At 35.5% G+C, this 21,469-nt stretch overlaps 3 protein-coding genes across 6 annotated transcripts in view; 1 reads left to right on the forward strand and 2 right to left on the reverse strand.

Moving 5' to 3' along the window:
• The window catches only part of LOC134753166 (monocarboxylate transporter 13), a 60,921-nt gene extending 46,154 nt beyond the window's left edge, over window positions 1-14,767 (reverse strand). The window contains exon 1 of one of the 2 annotated variants that reach the window (XM_063688961.1): window positions 14,400-14,767. The gene's annotated coding sequence lies outside the window, so the exon portion shown is untranslated. The remainder of the gene's footprint in view (window positions 1-14,399) is intronic. The other variant, XM_063688963.1, reaches the window with a different exon arrangement.
• Window positions 14,768-15,185: 418 nt separating this feature from the next.
• LOC134753128 (uncharacterized) lies at window positions 15,186-17,726 on the forward strand. Of its 3 annotated transcripts, none has more exons than XM_063688903.1 (4): window positions 15,186-15,561; window positions 16,165-16,328; window positions 16,735-17,004; window positions 17,110-17,726. In XM_063688903.1, exons 2-4 carry the CDS (start codon window positions 16,167-16,169, stop codon window positions 17,506-17,508), a joined length of 831 nt encoding a protein of 276 aa, XP_063544973.1. In that variant the 5' UTR covers window positions 15,186-15,561; window positions 16,165-16,166; the 3' UTR covers window positions 17,509-17,726. The 3 variants fall into 3 exon arrangements, with proteins under 3 accessions (XP_063544973.1, XP_063544972.1, XP_063544971.1); XM_063688902.1 differs by lacking the exon at window positions 15,186-15,561 and adding an exon at window positions 15,573-15,716; XM_063688901.1 differs by lacking the exon at window positions 15,186-15,561 and having other exon boundaries at window positions 15,795-16,328; window positions 17,110-17,724.
• A 2,132-nt stretch (window positions 17,727-19,858) lies between these two features.
• Window positions 19,859-21,263, reverse strand: LOC134753133 (zinc finger protein 14-like). Its single transcript, XM_063688908.1, has one exon. The coding sequence runs from the start codon at window positions 21,162-21,164 to the stop codon at window positions 20,166-20,168; it is 999 nt and encodes a 332-aa protein (XP_063544978.1). The 5' UTR covers window positions 21,165-21,263; the 3' UTR covers window positions 19,859-20,165.
• Between the last annotated feature and the right edge of the window lie 206 nt (window positions 21,264-21,469).

Consider the following 21,469-nt stretch of genomic DNA (forward strand, 5'->3'; position numbering starts at 1 on the left):
CACCTTCGCGGCAGTGGTGGCAAGGGAGATTGGCCGGTAGTTCCCCGTGTCCGACAGGTCACCAGTCTTGTTTTTAACGATGGGGACCACAGTTGTCTTCATAAGAGCTGCAGGTAAGTATGAATGGCCTATGCATAAATTGAGGAACATAGAGAGCACCCTCGGCAGATGACTGCCCGCATACTTAAAGTGTTCAATACTAAGGCCATCATGCCCAGGCGACTTTCCTCTTTGCATTCTTTTAATCACGTCTGCAACCATTTTAGATGTGAAAAATGTCTTCCTGGGCCTGTCAATGGCCCCAGCATCACCCACGTCAGTCGCAAATGACGATGTATCCCTCAGCACGGACTTTACCGTAAAATGCTGCCGGAATAGTTCCGCGATGTCTCCATGTTCACTCTTATCGCCAACACTCACAGGCAGCCCAGACGTCACATTCATACGTTTGGTTAGCTTCCAGAAGTCACTAAATTTACCGCCGCTATGAGCAAGAGCGAGCTTGTCCATGGCCAACTGATCCTGCCGGTCTTGGCACCACTTCAATTTAGCCTTGAACTTTTTTCTGCTGTTGTTCATTTGCTCATATAAGTGACCTTGACGCGGTTTCCCTGCATTCTTCCAAAGCATGAAGTGGAGTCTGGCTTCCCTGTGAGGACCTGCAACGAACTTGTATAAGTATCCGAGTTTATTCCCATCTTTTCTACATCCGCACATAACCATAACTGATCTGTACAAAAATTCGACAATTCGCGATAGAATGGTTCATTTGGATGGGAGTTAAAATCGCCCAACACAAACATTGCTTGCACATTACTATCCTCCATCATTATTGACGATATTGTACTTAAACAGTCGGTAAACACTGGAATGTTCTCTGGAGCATCCGTAGGCATGTACACATTACAAACTATGATCTCTCTACCATCACACACGATTTTAACAGCCACAATTCGGTCATTGTCACACTCAATAATAGAAACTGACTGAAACATACTCTTTCGCCATAATATTCCAACACCGCCATAGGGTCGACCACTAAGCATTCCTGACTCAACATCCACCGCCGACTTTCCTGTCCATCCAAATTCACTATCCACAGTCCCTAATAGCTGAATCTCAAAAGGAAGGAGCCAAAGTTCCTGTAGGGCCACTAAATCCGCTACTCGGCACAAAGATTGTATTCCACTAATCGATCTTTTAAACGATCTACAATTAAATGATATTATTTTACATAGGTCACTATTTACACTATCCCCCATTATGTATTTGTTTGTTTAATAATATCACTCTGGCTCGTTTTACTCGTATCACTCGATTCAGTGCTGGAATCTGCCGATTTATCAAATAACACGAAGGGCCTGAATTGAATACCTTTAGGCCATACGTCCTGATTTAAATACAACTCTAAATTACTCTTACTAACAAAAATCTTAAATGAAGAATATAATTAGACCAATTTACAATATTTACATCAATTACTTAATAAGGGTCTCCGGCAAGCTCGGTTCTCCATACAAACGTAGTTCCGCTCTCATTTTAAAACGACTAGCTAGATTGCTCTGAATCTTTGTACTTACAATAGGATAAGGTATATGTCTGTAATTAGTTTATGTTTTCATACAAAACTTGTTTTTGCTCTATTTCGTTTGTTGTATAAACTGGAGCTAATATTATATAAACTAATTTCAGACCTAGATGTACCTCATGTCATTGTATGTGCAAAGTTTCATTACAATCCAACACGTAGTTTTAAAATGAGAGCGGAAGAAACTTTTTCGGTGACGGAAAACGAAATATTTGACGGAGCCCCAAATTAAAAAATTACGTTTGTAACTGTATAATCATAATCATTTAATGCAACCATGGTATTTTTAAACATGTTTTTTTTTAAAGAGCGTACTCCCATCTTAAAGGCCGGCAACGCACTTACAACCCCTCTTGTGTTGAGGGTGTCCATGGGCGGCGGTAATCGCTTACCATCAGGTGATCCGTCTGCTCGTTTGCCTCCTATTTCATAGAAAAAAAAGGTACCTACAGAAGAGCTGTCTTTTTTTTCTTTTTATTACAAGTTTTCTCGCGGAGCCAAAACAGAGACTTTGCGGAGCCCTGCCGCGGAGCACACTTTGAAAATGGCTGTCTTAACCTATTACATAGAATCGTGTACAATATTGTGGTATACCCGTGTATGTCAGCATTCAACTACAAAATTCGACACATTAAAACTGATAAGAATCCACCCGATTTTTTTTATATATTGTAGCCTTAGTTTATTAGAATGAGATACTCGTAGGACATTCTAGGATGTGCACGTATGTGTGATGCCAAGAGTAAACATAACAATGATGTAAAAAGTTAACTACAATAATACAAAGTAGTTTATGTTTAGTTAGCAAAAGAAGTGTAAACTTAAGAACAGTCACTTAAAGTTTATATTGTTTTAGAAATAAGTTCTAGCGTAAGATAGTGTAACATTTCAGAGAACTGTTTAAAACTGGTGGGGGAGAGTGTGGTATACCCGTGTATGTCAGCCTTAAGTGCATCTGGTCACTCTAATCTGTGGTAGGTCTCGTTCTTCTCCAATATGGCGTCTTGACTGTAAGATCGTTTTTATATAGTGCAAATAAAGAATGAAGCATTACTTAATTGCATATCATTATAAAGATATTACAAACATGACACCCTGTAGGGCACAGCAGCACTTATACCTATATAGCCTGACTGTCTCAAAGTCAAAGTCCCACATACTCGTATCATATATGTATCCAAATAGTATAAGAAGTAGTGTTTGTATTTCCGGCCGGCCGGTAAGATAACGTATCAGCTGAACTACACGCTGTTATTGTTTGAGCAAGCTGGCTCTGTTTGCTTTGCCCGTAAATGTGGTGAAATGATGACATTTGATGAAACACGCATTCCAATTTACATTCTTATATTACGATAAACCAGTAAAATATAGTAGCCTAACCTAAATGATGAAATTTGCAATTTCAGGAGTGTTGTTTGATTTATTATGTTTTTTTTTATAACCACGTCGGTGGCAAGCAAGCATACGGCCCGCCTGATGGTAAGCAGTTACCGTAGCCTATGGACGCCTGCAACACCGGAGATATTATACGCGCGTTGCCGACCTTTAAAAACCTGTACACTCCTTTTTTGAAGAACCCCATACTGTAGCCCCTCGGGGAAACCTCGGCATTTATTATGTTACCATGGCTATAAAAAGCTTCTTAGAACAAATGATGATATTATAGTCGTCAACATGGCGTCGTATCGTATCCTCATAAACCCTAAAGATCTAACTAGTAAATTAATAGTAATAAAACACGCTCAAAATAGAACTCCTCGTTTAATTTAATTAATTGGGGGGTTTCCTGTCAAAGAAGGTCTCCTGTACAAGAAGACTTCATAAATTAAAACGAGTGTCATATTAATCTTCGTGGGGCACTAAATTTATTGTTGTGCAAATAATTCTAGGAACTCAACAGGAAGATACGACCACGAAATATTTAACCTCCAATTAGGACAGGCGAAACAGAGAACTAACTAAGTTTGCTTCATCTGTGTACAGTCGCCATCAGATATATCGGAGCGGCCAAGGTGCTCACAAATATCTGAACACGCCTCTATTGTCAAGGCGCTAGGTGCGTGTTTACATATTTTTGAGCACCTCGGCCGCTCCGATATATCTGATGGCGACTGTACAAACAAAACAAGGCGTTTCAGCTTAGCCTAGTTTTTGTCACGATTTGTAACAGACACCGTGAATTGGGTCAAGAGTTAATGAGTGCCGAGTGCCACTCGCAGATATGCGTCTTGTGTGTTAGTAGCACTTGATTATAAAACCAAACAGATTGCCATAGCAAACATCTTTATGATTGTACAGTCAGCAATACTATTCGCTTAGCAGCTTAGCACCTTTGCATACAAAATTCTATGCATTCTATGTATGCTATTCTCTGCAGATCAAAAGGTAATGCATATCACGAATTAATAAACTAGTGGATGTGAAATGACTCCTATTTAGTATGAAAACCAGTGTCGCTAAACTCACACATTCATAGCCACGTTAAAATACGTCACACACTTACAAAATTGCTCTGATTCGTAGCAACTTTCCATACCAAAAAGTTATTACCGGTGGACATTTTTCGAACGAATATCAACTGTAGGCTATATGAGTGACGGTTTAAATTATAATGTCAAAGCTATATGACATACGACTCTTTCATTATCTCATTCATCTCACAAAAGCTCGCTCAACGTTCACCTAATACAACTACTCAACACCAGATGGCGTTATTTTATATAATTTTAAAATCACTTACTTATTATAATAATATAATAATAAATTTCTTTATTTCAATAACACAACTAAAAGTTACATTAAGTACTTATAAATAGGTAAGGATGGAGGTACATACATCAGTCTGATTTAGGTACGTAAATAAACTAATTTAGTTGTAAAGTTATACATATTTCAGGCGAAAAGGGCTAAAAAACCAGTATAAGTAAGGTCTAATTACGCATGGTTTGTTACGGATCTCACGGTCACGTTACACTGGTGTTTTCGAGACCTCTACACGCCTGCGAGTAGCTAACCGTTGGAACTTCTTTCCATTCGACGATATAGGGAGGGGACAGTGTAATCGGAGTGTTTTATCGATATTTGTGTGTTCAGTTAGGTATTGATATTTCATTACCGTATGTTTTAACACATTTAGATGATACTTTATTTATGATTATAATATAGGTAGTGATAATCGTGATTGTATGAAAAATAATATGTAGTACAGTACAACAAATATCTAACTAGAAATTTGTTTCTTATTAATTGACCAACTAGGTTGTTAATGTGAACATTAAATATATCTTAAAGTCAAACAGATAAAATCATAGTTCTTTAAAGGTCTATTAACTCGGTATTGCTGTTATTTTGTGATAACAAATCTGCAATTACTTACATAGGTAAGTATTCGTCTTTAACAATATATTTACTTGTAGCAGCATTTAAGGCCAATCTAGACGGGACAACCTGATTAAATTGTCAAATTAATTGTATGGTGTGAAAGCATACATGAAACTGGCTCATCGATCCCACTTGATTTGATTGTAAGATTGTGACCTATCAAATCAGGAAGGGGGGCGGCAAAATTCCAATATTTCACGCTAGTTTGCGTGGTACGGAACACTTTTTATTAATTAAGTGAGCCCGAATGTCACTAATAATTACTAAATTAGTAACTAAGTTTTAGGCGTGTGGACGCTAGATGAGATGTATGGCAATTTTATCCCCAGAAATCTTTCTCTAAGAAATGCTCCTAGCAAATGGTGCTATATTTTTGCGGAAACTAATTTTCTTGCCCAGTAGCATTGACCCATTTATTTTTAATATCGGCATCTTGTGGTAACCTACAATAATTAATAATAAAGAAATAGAAAATATAAAACGTTTATTCATGGCACATTGCATGCATTGTACGCATAAGTGCATTAAGTACCTAGTCTAATTATATTAACGATGAAAATATGATGGGTGTAAAAAACAAAAACGTATGTAAAGGAATACGAAGGTTTGAAAGGTTGCCATGAAATGACCCCGACTTAACTTAGTGCTTGATGACCAGAGCTGCCATATTTACTAAGACATTGATTATCCCAAATAATAATTAGAAACGTGTCTAAAATAATAATTTATTACCGAACTACCAAACATCAAACTTGAAATATCGTAACTTTAACTTTATCGATATAAATATCGACATTGCGCAGCATCTGAGTAGCGAAGTTATTTGACATTTAGGATAGCGAATATTCCAGATAAACGTAAAGAATAGTGACAAAGGATTGTGAACTCTAAGTTCTAACTGATAAAATATAGATTTACTTAACGAACATTCGTAAATAATGCAATAGAAACAGATTTTTCGTATTTATCGGATTATATTTAAATAAATAACCACCGGTGATAGGAAATACCTCCACGTGAAAGATTTTTTAAACCGCTGTGATTTCTGCAGCTTAATACTGCACAATACGGCATTTTAAATTTAATTATCAATTTTTGTTAGACGAGCGTACGTACGACGTGAATGTCATTCGAGCATGAAGTTTACACAACAACTGAGCATAGTCTGTGCATAAAGTGAGTCGGTCGCTACTAACTGTCGGATAGACGGGAACGCCCACTTGCCATCTCCATCCTACTCCGTGATGCATATGGTATCGGCTACAAGGTCCTTTTCAATACGGATCGTCACAATAGTTCCGCCAGGGTTAGGTGAGTTAGGTCGCGATCCTCATTACGACGGCATCAGAATGAAGCCTGATCACATGAGTAACATTACTGTGTGCAAATTTGAACCTTATTCAAACGAGGTACGATTTAATTTAGACTGGTTGCGTGTGACACACCCATTTTGAGCGTGTGTGACGGAACACGATATCGTCTTCGATTAAGCAAATCGTAAAAGATATTAACATACACTATCAATCCGTCGTTTCGATCTGTCTGTTACGAGTTACGACGGATTGTAAAGATGAATAGTACCATGAGTGGACCCCCTATCCCCTATGGTACGGCGTACCGCTGATTCTTCATATTTTTCAGCCTAATAATCTATTGAGACAAGGGCGTTCGAAACATCCCAAAAACTAAAATGACAGTTTAATTGTTCAATTTGAGTAAATAACGCTAACTGAAATCTATAACGTATCAATATAATTAATTTATAGTTCATATTTGATATCTCTCGTTCAATCAACGGCCATCATACTCAGTATTGTTAAAATTTCTCAGTAAATTGTATTTACCCGGTTCCCGAGATACAGGCTGCGCCTAGTTTGGAGCCGATGGATATTAACTTAATTGTAAAATCTAATTTATTATTTTTTGTTCAACCTGTGATGTCAACTTGTAAAATATTTGGTAAATAAACGATTTGAATTTTTGAATTTGTTTTTGAATCCCAGGACATTTAACTGAAACCACATTTTCCATACATTTTCAATATTGGTAACATTATAGGCCATTCCTTTAAGAGCACGACATCTAAACATCCTCAATTATCAACAACAATGGTTACACTATGCGCACGCGCAGCAATTGTCGCTGATTGGCTGAATTGACGCCAAGCTATCGGGATGATATGACATTTGACATGACGCTTTTTCTCTTTTCCAAGTCGCATTTTTAAAGGCAATGACTGCCTAAGAAGGCGATGTAAAATGTAATGTTATTTGAGCAATAGTCCATTACGATACAAGTGCGGAAAGTAGGAAATTCGCAACGAGTCATCATCTTCCTCGCGTTATCCCGGCATTTTGCCACGGCTCATGGGAGCCTGGGGTCCGCTTGACAACTAATCCTAAGAATTGACGTAGGCACTAGTTTTTACGAAAGCGACTGCCATCTGACCTTCCAACCCAGAGGGGGAACTAGGCCTTGTTAGGATTAGAAGAGGATTAGAAGAGAAATTCTCAATGAGTGGCGACAAAAATTAAAACACGACCGAAAGGAAGGGACTGTTTTATATATCGACACGAGTTGCGAATTACCTATTCGCACGTGTATCGTATGTACGTTTTACAGTACCCATGGCCCTTTAAATTAATGTGCTAATTATCGCACTAGTGCGGTAAAGTAGCACCATACACATGTACTGTATAATATTTACTTTTAAAAGCGATCGACCGGTGTGGTACTCATGCCAACTGTCTAAATACCTAACTTATTACCTGATAAGTAGGCTCTATGGCCTACTTCTCGTTTAATTATAATTTATAAAATTATCAGCTGACATTGATCAAGCGTACGGGCCAAGGTCTAGTTGATTTGTTGTTATTACCAGACTGATGAAAGGAAATGTTTTCGCATGTTTGTGGGTGTTTTTTATACCACAAGCATACGGCCCGCCTGATGGTAAGCGGTCACAGTAGCCTATGGACGCCTGAAAGTGCAGATCCCGAGATCCACCCCGCATTCTAGTTGAGCTCTGGCAAGGCAACCTTACTCACCGGCAGGAACACAACACTATGAGTAGGGTCTAGTGTTATTTGGCTGCGGTTTTCTGTAAGGTGGAGGTACTTCCCCAGTTGGGCTATGCTCTAGATCTGGAATGACATCCGCTGTGCTGAGCCCTACGACACAAAGCGAGATGACATTCACAGTGCTCTCTCTTTTAAATCTCGTATATACGCCCTACACTACACCTACAGCCTACACGTTCATCCGCACCGCAGTTTACTTTTGTGGAGCAACACTGTGTGTGTGTGTGTGTGTGTGTGTGCTGTGTGCTGTGTGTGTGTGTGTGTGTGTGTGTGTGTGTGTGTGTGTGTGTGTGTGTAGATACGCGTAAGTTACTTCATGTTACCATGTTGCACAGTGTTGCTGCACAAAAGAGTCTCCAGCAAGCCTGGCCGAATATCACCTTCCAATTATAAAAATTAGTTTATTTATAATATAAAAATATATGATATGCAAGCAATACAAATATTTATTTTATTTTATTTAATCGTAATCAGGATTATTAGCATCAAAGATAGATATAACTCCGTAATAGATGGATACAGTCTAAGGAAAAAACGTGCCTCGAAAATCAAGAAAATTTGATTCTCGTTCAGAGGGCGCTACTAGTTTTGGCCTACAGTCGTATAGATGGCGTTGACGGTTTCGTTTGTTATTTAACAATTTTAACGCATATCAGTGACAGAACATGGGTCAAAATCATAAAAATTATTAATGCAAATAAAAAAAATCATTTATCTATATTTAAATACATTCTATCGTATTTTTATAAATCTTCATTTTTAGTTTTAAAGTGTGTCGACAGATGGCAGTGAATTTACTGGGGTTACAAAATTTACTATGACAGTACCGCTCTAGTATAAGTTACTCTATGTTAGCATGAAAATAAGTACCTAATTTCTAATAATACTGCGAGGAAACAGACGCAACTATTCGTTAAAATAACAACGCAAGCCAACCCTTGTTTCCAACTGCAACACAAACACATACGTACATAATACATATATTATACATACAGAACAACAAAAGCAGTAAACAACTCAGTCACCGTCCTTGAGATAAACGTGTTTATACGAAACTTTCAGGAAAACTACAGCGAAAAATAGGACAAATGACTCACTTCGTCTAATTGAATAACAATATGTGTTGCCAGTGGCGGCGGATTTGCCCTAAGGCCCAATAGGCCCGGGCCTAGGCGGCAAATTGCAAGCGGCAAAAACAAGAAATAACTCAAAATATAGTTAATATGATGGGTGCTGAGAAAGGGGCGGCTACAGGGCCCGGGGCCTAGGGCGGCAAAAGACTGCAAATCCGCCGCTGTGTGTCGCTGTTGGGAATAACTGAATTAGTGAAAAATATTTTTATAGTAAATATTTTAGTTAATGTAATGTACTAATTTCATATAGCCATAAGTTTACTGCATGTTCACTATTGTTCACAGGTACAAGACACTTATATAAGTTGTGGTTACCTATAATTAGATAAGCATCAGTCATGATTGTTATATAAGATGTATTATCTGTTGGTAATCCTAAATAAAGAAAAAATAAAATAAATTAGGCGGTCTTGGGTTCGAATTCCGTGGGCAAATAATTGTGACGTCTAATCGTAAATGAAACATTTCGTAATCCTTATTCTATTGTCACTGTACGAAATGGTACTGAAATTAAATTCCTTGACCGAATTAACCTGGACATAGGCCTACTGTACCGTACTGTGTACTGTGTGTGTGTACTGAACTGGGGCTGGGCTGGTCCTACGTGTAGTGGCCAGCAGGCTGGATTGCCCGTTCCAGCACCACTGGATGAAATTACATGTCCGGTGACAGCGGGCAATCTAGACTGCAGTTAGGATAGGTAATTATTTTTTTAGTTTTTGTATTAGCCTTACAATAAAACAAAACAATGAGGATAATGTTAGTATTACTTACATTATCCTCATTGTTTTGTTGTGTTTTATTATTTGTTACTAACCAATTTTATGGATACCTAATGTGTCTGAAATAAAGTTTATCTTATCCACATCTTATCATATCATAGGTATTTCCCCTTAAATGTTTTATTGAATGTTGAGCTAAAGCACGCTAAAGGCAAATATATTCGTCCTATTCAATGCTAAGGTTATACATAAGTATATTAATGTCGTCTTGTTCCACGGAAGGTTCTGTGAACAAGGAAATCGAGTAATGTTCGGAAATAATCTAGTCAATATTGTGAGTTGACAGTCTTATGTATATTAAATCCTTATTAGTTTCTAGGCGTCGCACGCGCACAGCGTGTGTAGGTACAAGATTGTGCACTGACGTAAATTGAAAAAAAAATTGACGCAGACGTAGTACCTACGGAGATGCTCGTACGCTTAATGATAGGCTGTTTGCGTAATCAATACAATTGGCTGAACAAACAATGCTATTAGTTTAAAAAAACCGGCCAAGTGCGAGTCGGACTCGCGCACGAAGGGTTTCGTACTTCCGTTCCGTAACATTACGCAAAAAACGGCAAAAAAACACGTTAATTTGTTGTCCCACTTAAATACTTATTTTTTTCTGTTTTTAGTATTTGTTGTTATAGCGGCAACAGAAATACATCATCTATGAAAATTTCTGTCTAGCTATCACGGTTCATGAGATACATCCTGGTGACAGACAGACAGACGGACAGTGGAGTCTTAGTAATAGGGTCCCGTTTTTACCCTTTGAGTACGGAGTACGGAACCCTATTCTTCTAAAAGTAAAACGAAGATAACCAAACAACCTCCTGCTACAAACATTATCGTATCATTATCAGACATATTAACGAAAAGGAATAATGTTTCCTTTTTTTTAACTATGTCATGGAGTTAAAAAATTTTTGCCAAGAATTTAAATTTTTGGTATGTACATATACATACAAGCTTTTATCGCTGACTGTACTTTTCTTTCCACAGACAACTAACCCTCATCGAGACAATAACAACCCCAAACACAATTGTTTGCGTTGTTTTATCGCAGAGTGGCCACCTTCTGTCTCCATAATCAGATTAGCTCCATGACATCATAATGCATGGTCATCTGATTTACATATGTATGCAAACTTCAGCTCAATCGGAAATCGGGAAGTGGGTCAAATTTAGTTTCCAAGATTTGACCCACTAACATACTAACAGGGCAAGTTAATAAAAGCTATTAAGAGTTCCCGGCAAGCTCGGCCGAATTGCACCTTCCCATACAAACGTAGTTCCGTTCTCATTTTAAAACTACGTGTTGGATTGTAATGAAACTTTGCACATACAATGACATGAGGTCTGAATTTTGTTTATATAGCTCCAGTTTATAAAACAAACGAAATAGAGCAAAAACAAGTTTTGTATGAAAACTTAAATTCACTGTAATTTTTTAATTATGGTATCTGAAGCTACATAAACTAATTACAGCTATAGATATACCTTATCCTATTGTAAGTACAAAGTTTCAGAGCAATCTAGCTAGTCGTTTTAAAATGAGAGCGGAACTACGTTTGTATGGAAAACCGAGCTTGCCGGAGACCCTTAACAATTTATGGCAAATAAATAAATGAAAATGAAGCTTGTAAAAAATGAACCATCTTCAAGTCAGTCATCTATAACTTCTCGTATAACAACTACCACACAACTTAACGTTCAGCCAAACAAATATCAACTCTATCACCAGGTTATAAGGACGGAAAGTACTGCAAATGTCACATAGGTGTTAAGTTGACATTGCATGAGTACATAATTATGGTTGTTTGTTAGTGTGTAGTTGATATTTATATTAATGATAGATCTTTACATTATATGGGGATGATGAAATCTGATTTAGGATCCTTTGTTCTTTGACTTTGCAATGTCAGTCATATGCAGTAGCTAAGCCAACAAAGAGCTCAAAATATTTAATGTACACAGAAATGAGTCACAGGAGCTCTGCCATACATCGAAGTTACACTAATTTTAAAACAACATTTTGAAATAACATGAATTTTAATATTAACATTCAAGCAAAGATAGATATAACTCTGTAATAGATGGATACAGTCTAAGGAAAAAACGTGCATCGAAAATCACGAAAATTTGATTCTCGATCAGATGACGCCACTAGCTTTGGCCTACTCTCGTATAGAGGGTGTTGAGGGTTTCATTTGTTATTTAACAATTTTAACGCATATCAGTGAAAGAACATGGGTCAAAATCATATGTGCAAGTAAAAAAAATCATTTATCCATATTTAAATACATTTTATCGTATTTTTATAAATCTTCATTTTTAGTTTTAAAGTGTGTTGATAGATGGCAGTGAATTTACTGTGGTTACAAAATTTACTATGACAGTACAGCTCTATCCTATTATATCCTCTTTGATTCAAGTAACAGCAGTGGGGAATCACTCCTCCTTTCAGGTAAACTCGGATCCGTTCGGCTCAGCATTGCTCCAAGCAATTTTTACCCACAGATATGATAATGAACAGAATTTTGAAAACCCTAAATAGCCGAAAGGGATAGTACCATACATAAGGGACAGCATGATTCGTCCCTGAATTGCTGTCAAACTTCAGGGTTGTAGGAGGTGTCATTTCTGTACGGTAGTACTATTACTTATTCTGTGGTAACAGATATCTGTCTGATGGAATCCATCTAAGGCTAACTTTGCACCAATTTGAATAGAAAAGTAAGTGATGAGTGTCATATTTTCATAGAAATTTTACATTAATGATGACAATACCACACTTTGTCATTGCAAATGCCATGCAAAGTTAGCTTGGTCCGACTGTACTAGTTTTCATTGCTAGAAATTGTAATACAAAGAGTTTTCTGTATATAAAAATTCTTAGCATCAAAAATAGTACCAGACATAGATATATGTTATGTATATGTTAATGCCATGTTTCATGTTATTTAAGCACATAGTTTTAAAATGAGAATTGAACGTGTTCTACTTTGGTAATACATTTCCTGGACATAAATTTTCCTATAATTTTCTATCAATATTATGACATAATCAGTTATAACATTTATAGGTTTAAGTGATAATAAATTGATACCTTCTTGATAATTCACTATAATAAAGTAAAATGTGGCATATTCAACATAATGCATTTGTGGTAATAAAAGATAATGGAATAGAAATAATAATTTTATATTAGAAATACCGCTTTGTGTGGTAGGGCACAGGACAGCGGATGTCATTCCAGATCTACAGCAGAGCCCAACTGGGGAGGTACCTCCACCTTACAAAAAACCGCAGCCAAATAACACTAGACCCTACTAATAGTGTTGTGTTTCTGCCGGTGAGTAAGGTTGCCAGAGCTCGAGGGAGAGGAGTGTTAGGGTCGGCAACGCGCATGTAACTCCTCTGGAGTTGCAGGCGTACATAGGCTATGGAGACTGCTTAACATCAGGCAGGCCGTATGCTTGTTTGTCACGGATGTAGTATATAAAAAAAAATATTTTTCCAAACTATATAAATATGTATCATAAGTTTTCAATTTTATTAAATAACTAATAATATATTAAATTCTGCATCATCATAATATTAAAACCTGTTTGTAGTGTCATTTAAGTTTATCCTTTTAGTTCAGCAGTGTTATGGATACACATAAGAATATGGTCCACAATTATAATAATTCGATTGTTTCCCTAATGTATTATGTACATTTTTGTTACAAAAAACCAATTATATTGCGCAATGAATGTCTTAGCTAACCCATATACCTATTTTCATCATCAAGGATCATGTCTGAATTAAATAAATTATTATGTCACAAAGTCAATGTATTGTCTGCAACGATTTTGATAACACATGCAGTGCAAGTGTTAGCTTTAAACATCAAACTTCTATGAAATTATGACGTATAAATAACTGCATGCAAAGATTTTGATAGCATACAGAGTGGATGCTATCAAAATCTTTGCAGAATTCTCTTGGTCTAACTCTAGATAAAAGTAAGTCTGATAAGTATAAATCCTTAAATTAAAAAAATAAAGACTACTTGTCTCTATACAATTTGTATATTAAAGATGGTAATTGTGGTGAATTGTAACTTATTTATAGCATTGTATTCTTCTTCGTTTACAAATTATTCATTGTCATGACATGTGAAATGTTTTTGGTTATCAAAACTTTAGCATCATATAATTAATTGGTTGTGGTCATTATAATGATTTAATAACATTAAATTTTAATAGCTCTACATTTGTTTAAATGTCCGAATAGATAAGCATTCATTCAAGTTAATTATGTGTTTAGTTAAACGAGTAACTACTTGGTTGTCATTCTTTACGCAGTATACGAACAAAGAACAGAGGCCAAACAAAACATTAATATAACAACTAACTATTAACAAATCTTTAAACGTTTAAAATAATAAACATAAAACACTCACCGATATGTATTGAGCTTTCTAAAAAATCAAAAGCACGAATGATCAAAGTGCAAAAAAATCATGACACCACAACACTACGATATATATTTTCATATAAATCACTGGCACAAATATCACACACTATTCGTTTCAATGGAGTTTTCCACCCCTCCAGCGAGCGCTCGGGACGCGACAACACCGTATCATCCTTTGACAATGAATGAAACGAAATGAAAGCATAAGCAACCAAGCTGTCTGAAAATTGTCATTCACGTAGTACTTGGTAGTACTAAGGACATCGACCTCAAGCTAATGTCCATAACAAACGATAATGCGCCATCATTTAAAGACAAACAGAATAGGGCAATCGGTTTCGAGTCCAATAAAATAATCTCATTACTGCTCGAAGATTAAGTTCCTGTACTCAATCAGCTGTTTTTGAAATTCATTAAAATCGGCGCAAATCTGCCATTTTGAATAGATTCAATTTTTTTTAATGTTGCCAGTTATGTCATACATACTGTCATACGTCAATATTTGTTTCAGTTTAATAAGACCCATTTGTTTTAAATAAATAAATTTAGTTATTGTTTCAAATATGTAAAATATTGCTTTATTTTTTTATTGTTTAGTTGTTTTGTTTGGTTTATTAAAAAACAGGCATATTGAGGGCTAACGCGTATGAATTCGCCGCTAGGGGCGCTAGTGTAGATGGTGGTCTTTTCCATAGTTCGAAATATCAAATGTCACTTGTCACTTCAATGACTGACAGCTGTTCTATAGTCGTTTGGATCACCATCAACAGAGGCGCCGACTTCCGGTTCGAGCGCCATCTTGATAGTTAGCATCGTGATTAATTACTTTGTTTTTTGCTCATTAATATTGTTTAAAGTGTAATATCGATAGCTTATTATACAGTAAACTAATGTGGTAGTGTGCAGTGAATGGAGAATTAATTTTGAAGCGCGTTTAACCACCATCTTGGAGTCAACGGCCAGTAGTCCACGTGCTTCTTGTAAAGTCTAGCTATCGATTTACAAGAGCTAACAAATCACCGTACACTGTCTTGTACAACCGTACAATTTTTGTCGTTTTTAAACCTCTTAATACCTTGATACTGGCGAAATAGTCCCACTGGGCTGAAGCCATAATTTTAAAAGAAGAAGAACAGAGGCGCCAACTGGTGAGCAAAAAAACGATAGCCCTCATTTAATTGATCAATCCTTATGAATCTTCTTAAACGTGTCGCTAGTGATGGCAAAATTGCTTTGATTGAGCGGTAAATCTCAAAATAAAACAAAAAAATATCGTACTCCAAGGCTACCTTCAAAGAGTATAGTGAGTATGGCTACCTTCCTATTGTTTCAATCACATCAACGAAAATGTTTATAAACATTCAAAACTACTACTTGATTAGGTAGTAGGTAATTAATTTGCAGTCATTAATTTGAATCAGGAAGCAACAGTTAGTTACAAATGTTTAAGTTGTGTTTAATATTAACGTTTCTAAATTATTTACCAATAAATTTTGCACGTTCAATAGAAAGTGATGTAGATTACTTATGGCATTATGCTTCCGATTTAGCTATAAGCTCCGATCTAGAGCAACAGTTGAAAAAAAAGCTTGATCAAAAAAAGAAAAGGGAAGAAAGACTTCACAAATTAAACGAACATATAGCTAAAGACACTGAATATTTTGAGGAAATACCTCATTTTGCGGTAAATAGTTTTAAGGGTATAAGGGACAAGAAATCGAGTATTGAAAATGCTTTCAAAAAAATTGTAGGGATGGTTGGAGTCGAGTACACATACAAAAGGGACTTAGATTGGAGGACGTGGAGAGAAGTAACTTATCCCAAAAAGAAAAAGGAAGTAATATGTTACAGGTGTCAAAATATCGTAAATTTAGCTGAAAGTAATTGTACCAACTGTCACGTAGGCGGATATTGGGTAAGTTATTCATAAGCAGCTAATAAAATGATATTTATAACATAACACTTTTATTAAAATGATTGTATTGTTAAATTCATTTAGTCTCATAATGCATTTATAAAATTTGCATAAGCAATTTCTGAAATTATTTATGAGTCATGTCCCTGTAACTAACCATCTCTACACTTACACTTCTATTGTGGAACGTCAACCGGGGTGAATAGGGAAAATTTAAAATGTGATTCACCTAATAATTTCTTAAAAAAATACCCACTCATAAGTTATGTCATACAAAACCTACTAATATTTTCAATCGAATGATACAATTTGTGTAAGTATTTTTTAAGAAAATGTCATTTTGTTTTGTTCCTATTCACCCCGGTTGACGGTACATCACTAATAACCGTTCAAAAATCTTTGACAGGTAATTGAGGATAAGCAGCCACGGTGTTCCTATGAAATACTTTCCTTTAAAAATAATAACGAGTTGTGTGTGGCACATTTTTGGCAGTTAAATAAAGCGAATTCAAACTCTTGCCCAGCAGTGATTCCCTTAAATGAAATATCTAGTTGTGGAGTTCCAATGATAACTAAATATGTAGTCAATGCGGATTACTTGACAAACGTTTCTGAGCGCACTTTACCCGCCATTTGTCAAACGTGGGAAAGGTGCGAATTTTCAACTGTTTATGCTGTAAGTAATTTTGATATTTGGGGGCAAAGCCATCCATAACATGCCTGCGCCTGCGGCCTGAGAAAAGAGCGACTTATAATTGTATTATTTACTTTATCTTTTCAGGTAAACCCAGAAAGCATAGTATTCAGAATTATAAATACAACAAACAACATAATTTACTCTAGAATCATGGAAAAGAACAGGAAAAAATACGTGTGCGTCGATAATTGTGGCATATTTAATTTCGACACTCTGAGTGCTACAAGAAACGAGGAACACTTAGTTTTAAACCTTTTAAATTCGAATAAAAAGAAACGTGACAACCCTAGACCTGAAAAAAACAAAAATACGCGCCAAAAATTAAAAAGTGCTACCTTGAAATTAAATAACGGTGCGTTCAATAAAAACAATTTAGAACAACCATTGGAAAGTGGACAGAGTACGACACACAATCCACCGATGTGCAAACAAATACTTTTAAAAGAACTTTACCGTGATTTGAACGACGAAAATTTTACGTAACAAGTGAACTTTGTAATTTTCCCCTGCTTTTGTCGTTTTACCAATAAAATATTCTAAGTATAGCCTGGCAAACCATTGAATAGAGAGCAAATTTGAAAAAAATAGGCGCAAAGAATTAATGGTTCACAAATGGGAAATTTAAATTTCGCGTCTTTTTCGACTGGCAAAATTTGTTAGACTATACACAATTATCAATACAAATAATACAATCATTTGGAGGGTGTCTAAACCTAACATATGAATTTTGTAATTCATCAATGTCATTGTTATTATTATTTTTCTGTATAAACATTTCAATTAAAAAACATAATTTTAAACCAAAAAAGTTTTATGTCTTTAAATTACATACCTATAACATAATCCTGAAACTATTATTTATTACTGTAAGTATAACATGCATTTATAAGAATGAATAAACATAAACTTTAACATTCACAACACAACACTATACAGAAACTTACAGACATAGTTTCTTTCTTAACTGTGATAAAACTTAATATATCTACTTATCTACCTATATGTAGTCAAAACTAAAATACATCCATGAGGGAGCGTTCAAAAAATACGTAACGCAATTTGGGGGGAGGGAGGGTCTTGTAAAACGTTACGATGCGTTACAGGGGCGGGAGGGGGGGTTCGAACAACCCGTTACGTAACATTGTTGTTTATTCGAATTTTAAACTAGGGAACGCATTCCCACGCATAATAACAAAGGTATTTAGCGACTTTCCGGTACATTGCGCAACGTAATTGTAACTTTTAGGTAAAAAAATGGTCACTAAGTGTTACGTAATGTTTAGGGGTGGGGGGGTACAACTAAACGTTACGGTGCGTTACACGGGGGGGGTCAAAAATCTTCAAAAATTGTGTTAGTAATATTTGAACGCTCCCTGATATAAAGTTACTTATATTTAGACAAACAGATTAAGGCACTGAATGTGTTATCATGCAATTGGTACCTTTATAATTATACAATATAATATTGTAAATATTCCATCTCTCCTTGTAAAAAATTATGGAGAGGCACTTAAAATTAAATTACTAATTGACACAATTTTCATTCTTAACTATACATCATACACATGTGATGTAGTTTAAAAGCTGAAAAATTTATTTTAAATACATTTTTTGTGCATAGTATTCATATCATCAAAGATATAGATGGATACAGTCTAAGGAAAAAACGTGCCTCGAAAATCACGAAAATTTGATTCTCGATCAGATGGCGCCACTAGTTTTGGCCTACTCTCGTATAGAGGGCGTTGACTGTTTCGTTTGTTATTTATAATTTTAACGCATACCAGTGAAAGAACATGGGTCAAAATCATATAAAAATAATTAATGCAAATAAAAAAGCCATTTATCCATATTTAAATACATTTTACCGTATTTTTATAAATCTTCATTTTTAGTTTTAAAGTATGTCGATAGATGGCAGTGAATTTACAGTGGTTACAAAATTTACTATGACAGTACCGCTCTATCTTATTATATCCTTATTGATATCATGGTGGCTCATTTGACTGAATATAATTAAATAATTAAGAGTGTAATTACAAATCCTAAACCGTAAGATATGTTCTGTATTAGTACATAATAAAGTCTATTTTTAAAGTTACTAAAAACTACTGATTTTCATGATAGTATAAAAAAGTAATAATTAAGTTCCAGTTAGATTGGAAGGTTTTTATCTCAATTTAATTACCAACTATGTATAGTTACTTGGCATGAAAGAAATAAAAAATAAATTAAATCAATGAGACACTAAAATATTTAGTCCAACATAAAACTTGGAAGACTTGATCTAAACATGCATTACTTCTATGTATAATGTTAAATTACTTTTTTTATTGACTTAATATAATATAAATTAAAAATTAACACTTCTACGTTTTATGTTTTTACATGCTATGCTTCTTTATGATACATAATTGTGACATTTTCAACCAAAAGGTACCACATTGTCGCTTGTTAATAAGGTTGATTTCTAATTAAAGCTATATGGAAATAGCGCCTTACTGACAAGCGACAATAAGAACCCTTTTGGTTGAAAATGGCATAATTTATGATGGATATGATAGATATGAAATTTTATAACATAAAATCTGTTCTTCAATAGAAGTTAAAAACAATGATATCTTTCAAGAAAGTTGTTTCAAATACTTTTTACGCATATCAAATGCAGTCAAGTGTAAAAATATGGGTTCATATAACTTACTCAAAAATATGTTCCATAGTTCTTAATTCACTGACATAAGAGCTAAGGGACATATTTTTGAGTAAGTTATATGCACCCATATTTTTACACTTGACTGTACAGTGTAGGCAAGCATGACCTTTTCTATGATACCTACACAATCAGATTGTCAATCAGTATATTGGATCTATTCACCGCTGATTTTAACCACCTGTATGGCAAGCATCTGAGCAAGGCATCCATAAGATGGTCTGACATCAAACATTGATGAGGTCTACATGGTTTAAAACCACACCAAATGGAGCTGAACCAAAAGCCATGGTCTGGGGTGGCAGGCTAGTGTGGGTGGCTCTGGTGTCAAAGCCTTGATAGGTCAAGAGCACCAGATCTTGAAATACACCACTGAATTGAACTGTATCTTGTGGTCCTTCAATTAGATGGAAAAAGGTCTATTTTCTCATTATTTATTTCCTGAGTCATCCCCTGTCGCTGTGGCTTTATTTCTCCGCTTCCGCCTCCTAATTTTTCCACATTCATGATCCACCATTTGATAATGTCGCTTAAAAGTCCTCTTGCACGTCTCACAAGTAAATTTACGGATATTTAAATGTTTCTCTTGTATATGCAGCCGCAGGCTTTTCTTCAGCATCTCTTTATTGCAATAATCACATTTCCCTTTAGCATATTGCCGGCCCAAATACAATAATGGTGCTAAATCATGTGTTTTCACTTTGTTAAGTGATTGCTCTTCTTTCACACATTTTTTAATAGTGATTACATTATTATTCACTTTAGTCATCTTCACATAGTTCTTAGAGTCATTTACAGCTTCAACCCATGTCTCGTTTAAGTTTTTTTTATGGTACAATACTTCTTTTACTTTTAAATTAAAATGTTCTCTTCTGATGTGATGTTGTAGCAGCCTGTTCTCGCAATAAAAAACCCCGCAGGCGTCACACTTAAACTGAATATCTGGTCGGCCGTGGAACGAGTCATCATGGACTTTAAAGTGGTAAATTAGATTTCTTTTATCAACAAAACCTCGACCGCAATAATCGCAAATATATTTTTTTTGGGTCCCCTTATGTGATTTCATATGGCGTTCAAATGCATCAGATCTGAAGAACTTCTTAGAGCAGTACTTACACTCAAACCGAGGTTTAATAACACCGTGTTCAAACAAATGCGAGTTAAACTTATACGAGCTACCTATTACAGTTTTATCACATATTTTACAGTGATTCCCATTATGTGATTTCATATGCTGTTCAAATTTATCAGATCTGAAGAACTGGCAAGGGCAGCGCTTACACTCAAAGCGAGGTTTAATAACACCATGTTTAAATAAATGTGCCTTGAATTTATGCGACCCACCTATTATAGTTTGATCACATATTTCACAGTGATTCCTGGTTTGATTGGTCATGTTTCGCAGGGTTTTGTTTTTCTGCTTGAACATTTCGTAAAAATAAATGTAAAACGAACTTAAAATTATAAAGTAAACGAAAAATAAAAGGAAAGCAAAAAGAATTCCTCGTCGCTCAACAAGTCATTTTTGACAATAAGGCAATTTTGATTTTGACATTTTTGACATTGACCAGTGATATTTTTTCTTTAGGTCGTTTGAGCTAAGCTTAAAAACGAAGTTAAAAGCGGCAGTTTAGTAACATTTTTGCCTGACATACTTTTTTATAAAGCTCGTGTACATGCAACAAAAATGCATGTTATGAATAATCCATAATTGGCTAATATGCGATTTGGTAA

The sequence above is a fragment of the Cydia strobilella genome, chromosome 26 (assembly GCF_947568885.1).
Source record: "Cydia strobilella chromosome 26, ilCydStro3.1, whole genome shotgun sequence".
Lineage (NCBI taxonomy): Eukaryota > Metazoa > Arthropoda > Insecta > Lepidoptera > Tortricidae > Cydia > Cydia strobilella.

Bases quoted from the DNA above. Each gene is read 5' to 3' on its own strand.
- LOC134753133 (XM_063688908.1), bottom strand. From the start codon at position 21,164: ATGTTCAAGCAGAAAAACAAAACCCTGCGAAACATGACCAATCAAACC.
- LOC134753128 (XM_063688901.1), top strand. From the start codon at position 15,855: ATGTTTAAGTTGTGTTTAATATTAACGTTTCTAAATTATTTACCAATA. The intron at 16,329-16,734 runs GTAAGTTATTCA...AATCTTTGACAG, and splicing joins GTCACGTAGGCGGATATTGG to GTAATTGAGGATAAGCAGCC. The intron at 17,005-17,109 runs GTAAGTAATTTT...TTATCTTTTCAG, and splicing joins AATTTTCAACTGTTTATGCT to GTAAACCCAGAAAGCATAGT.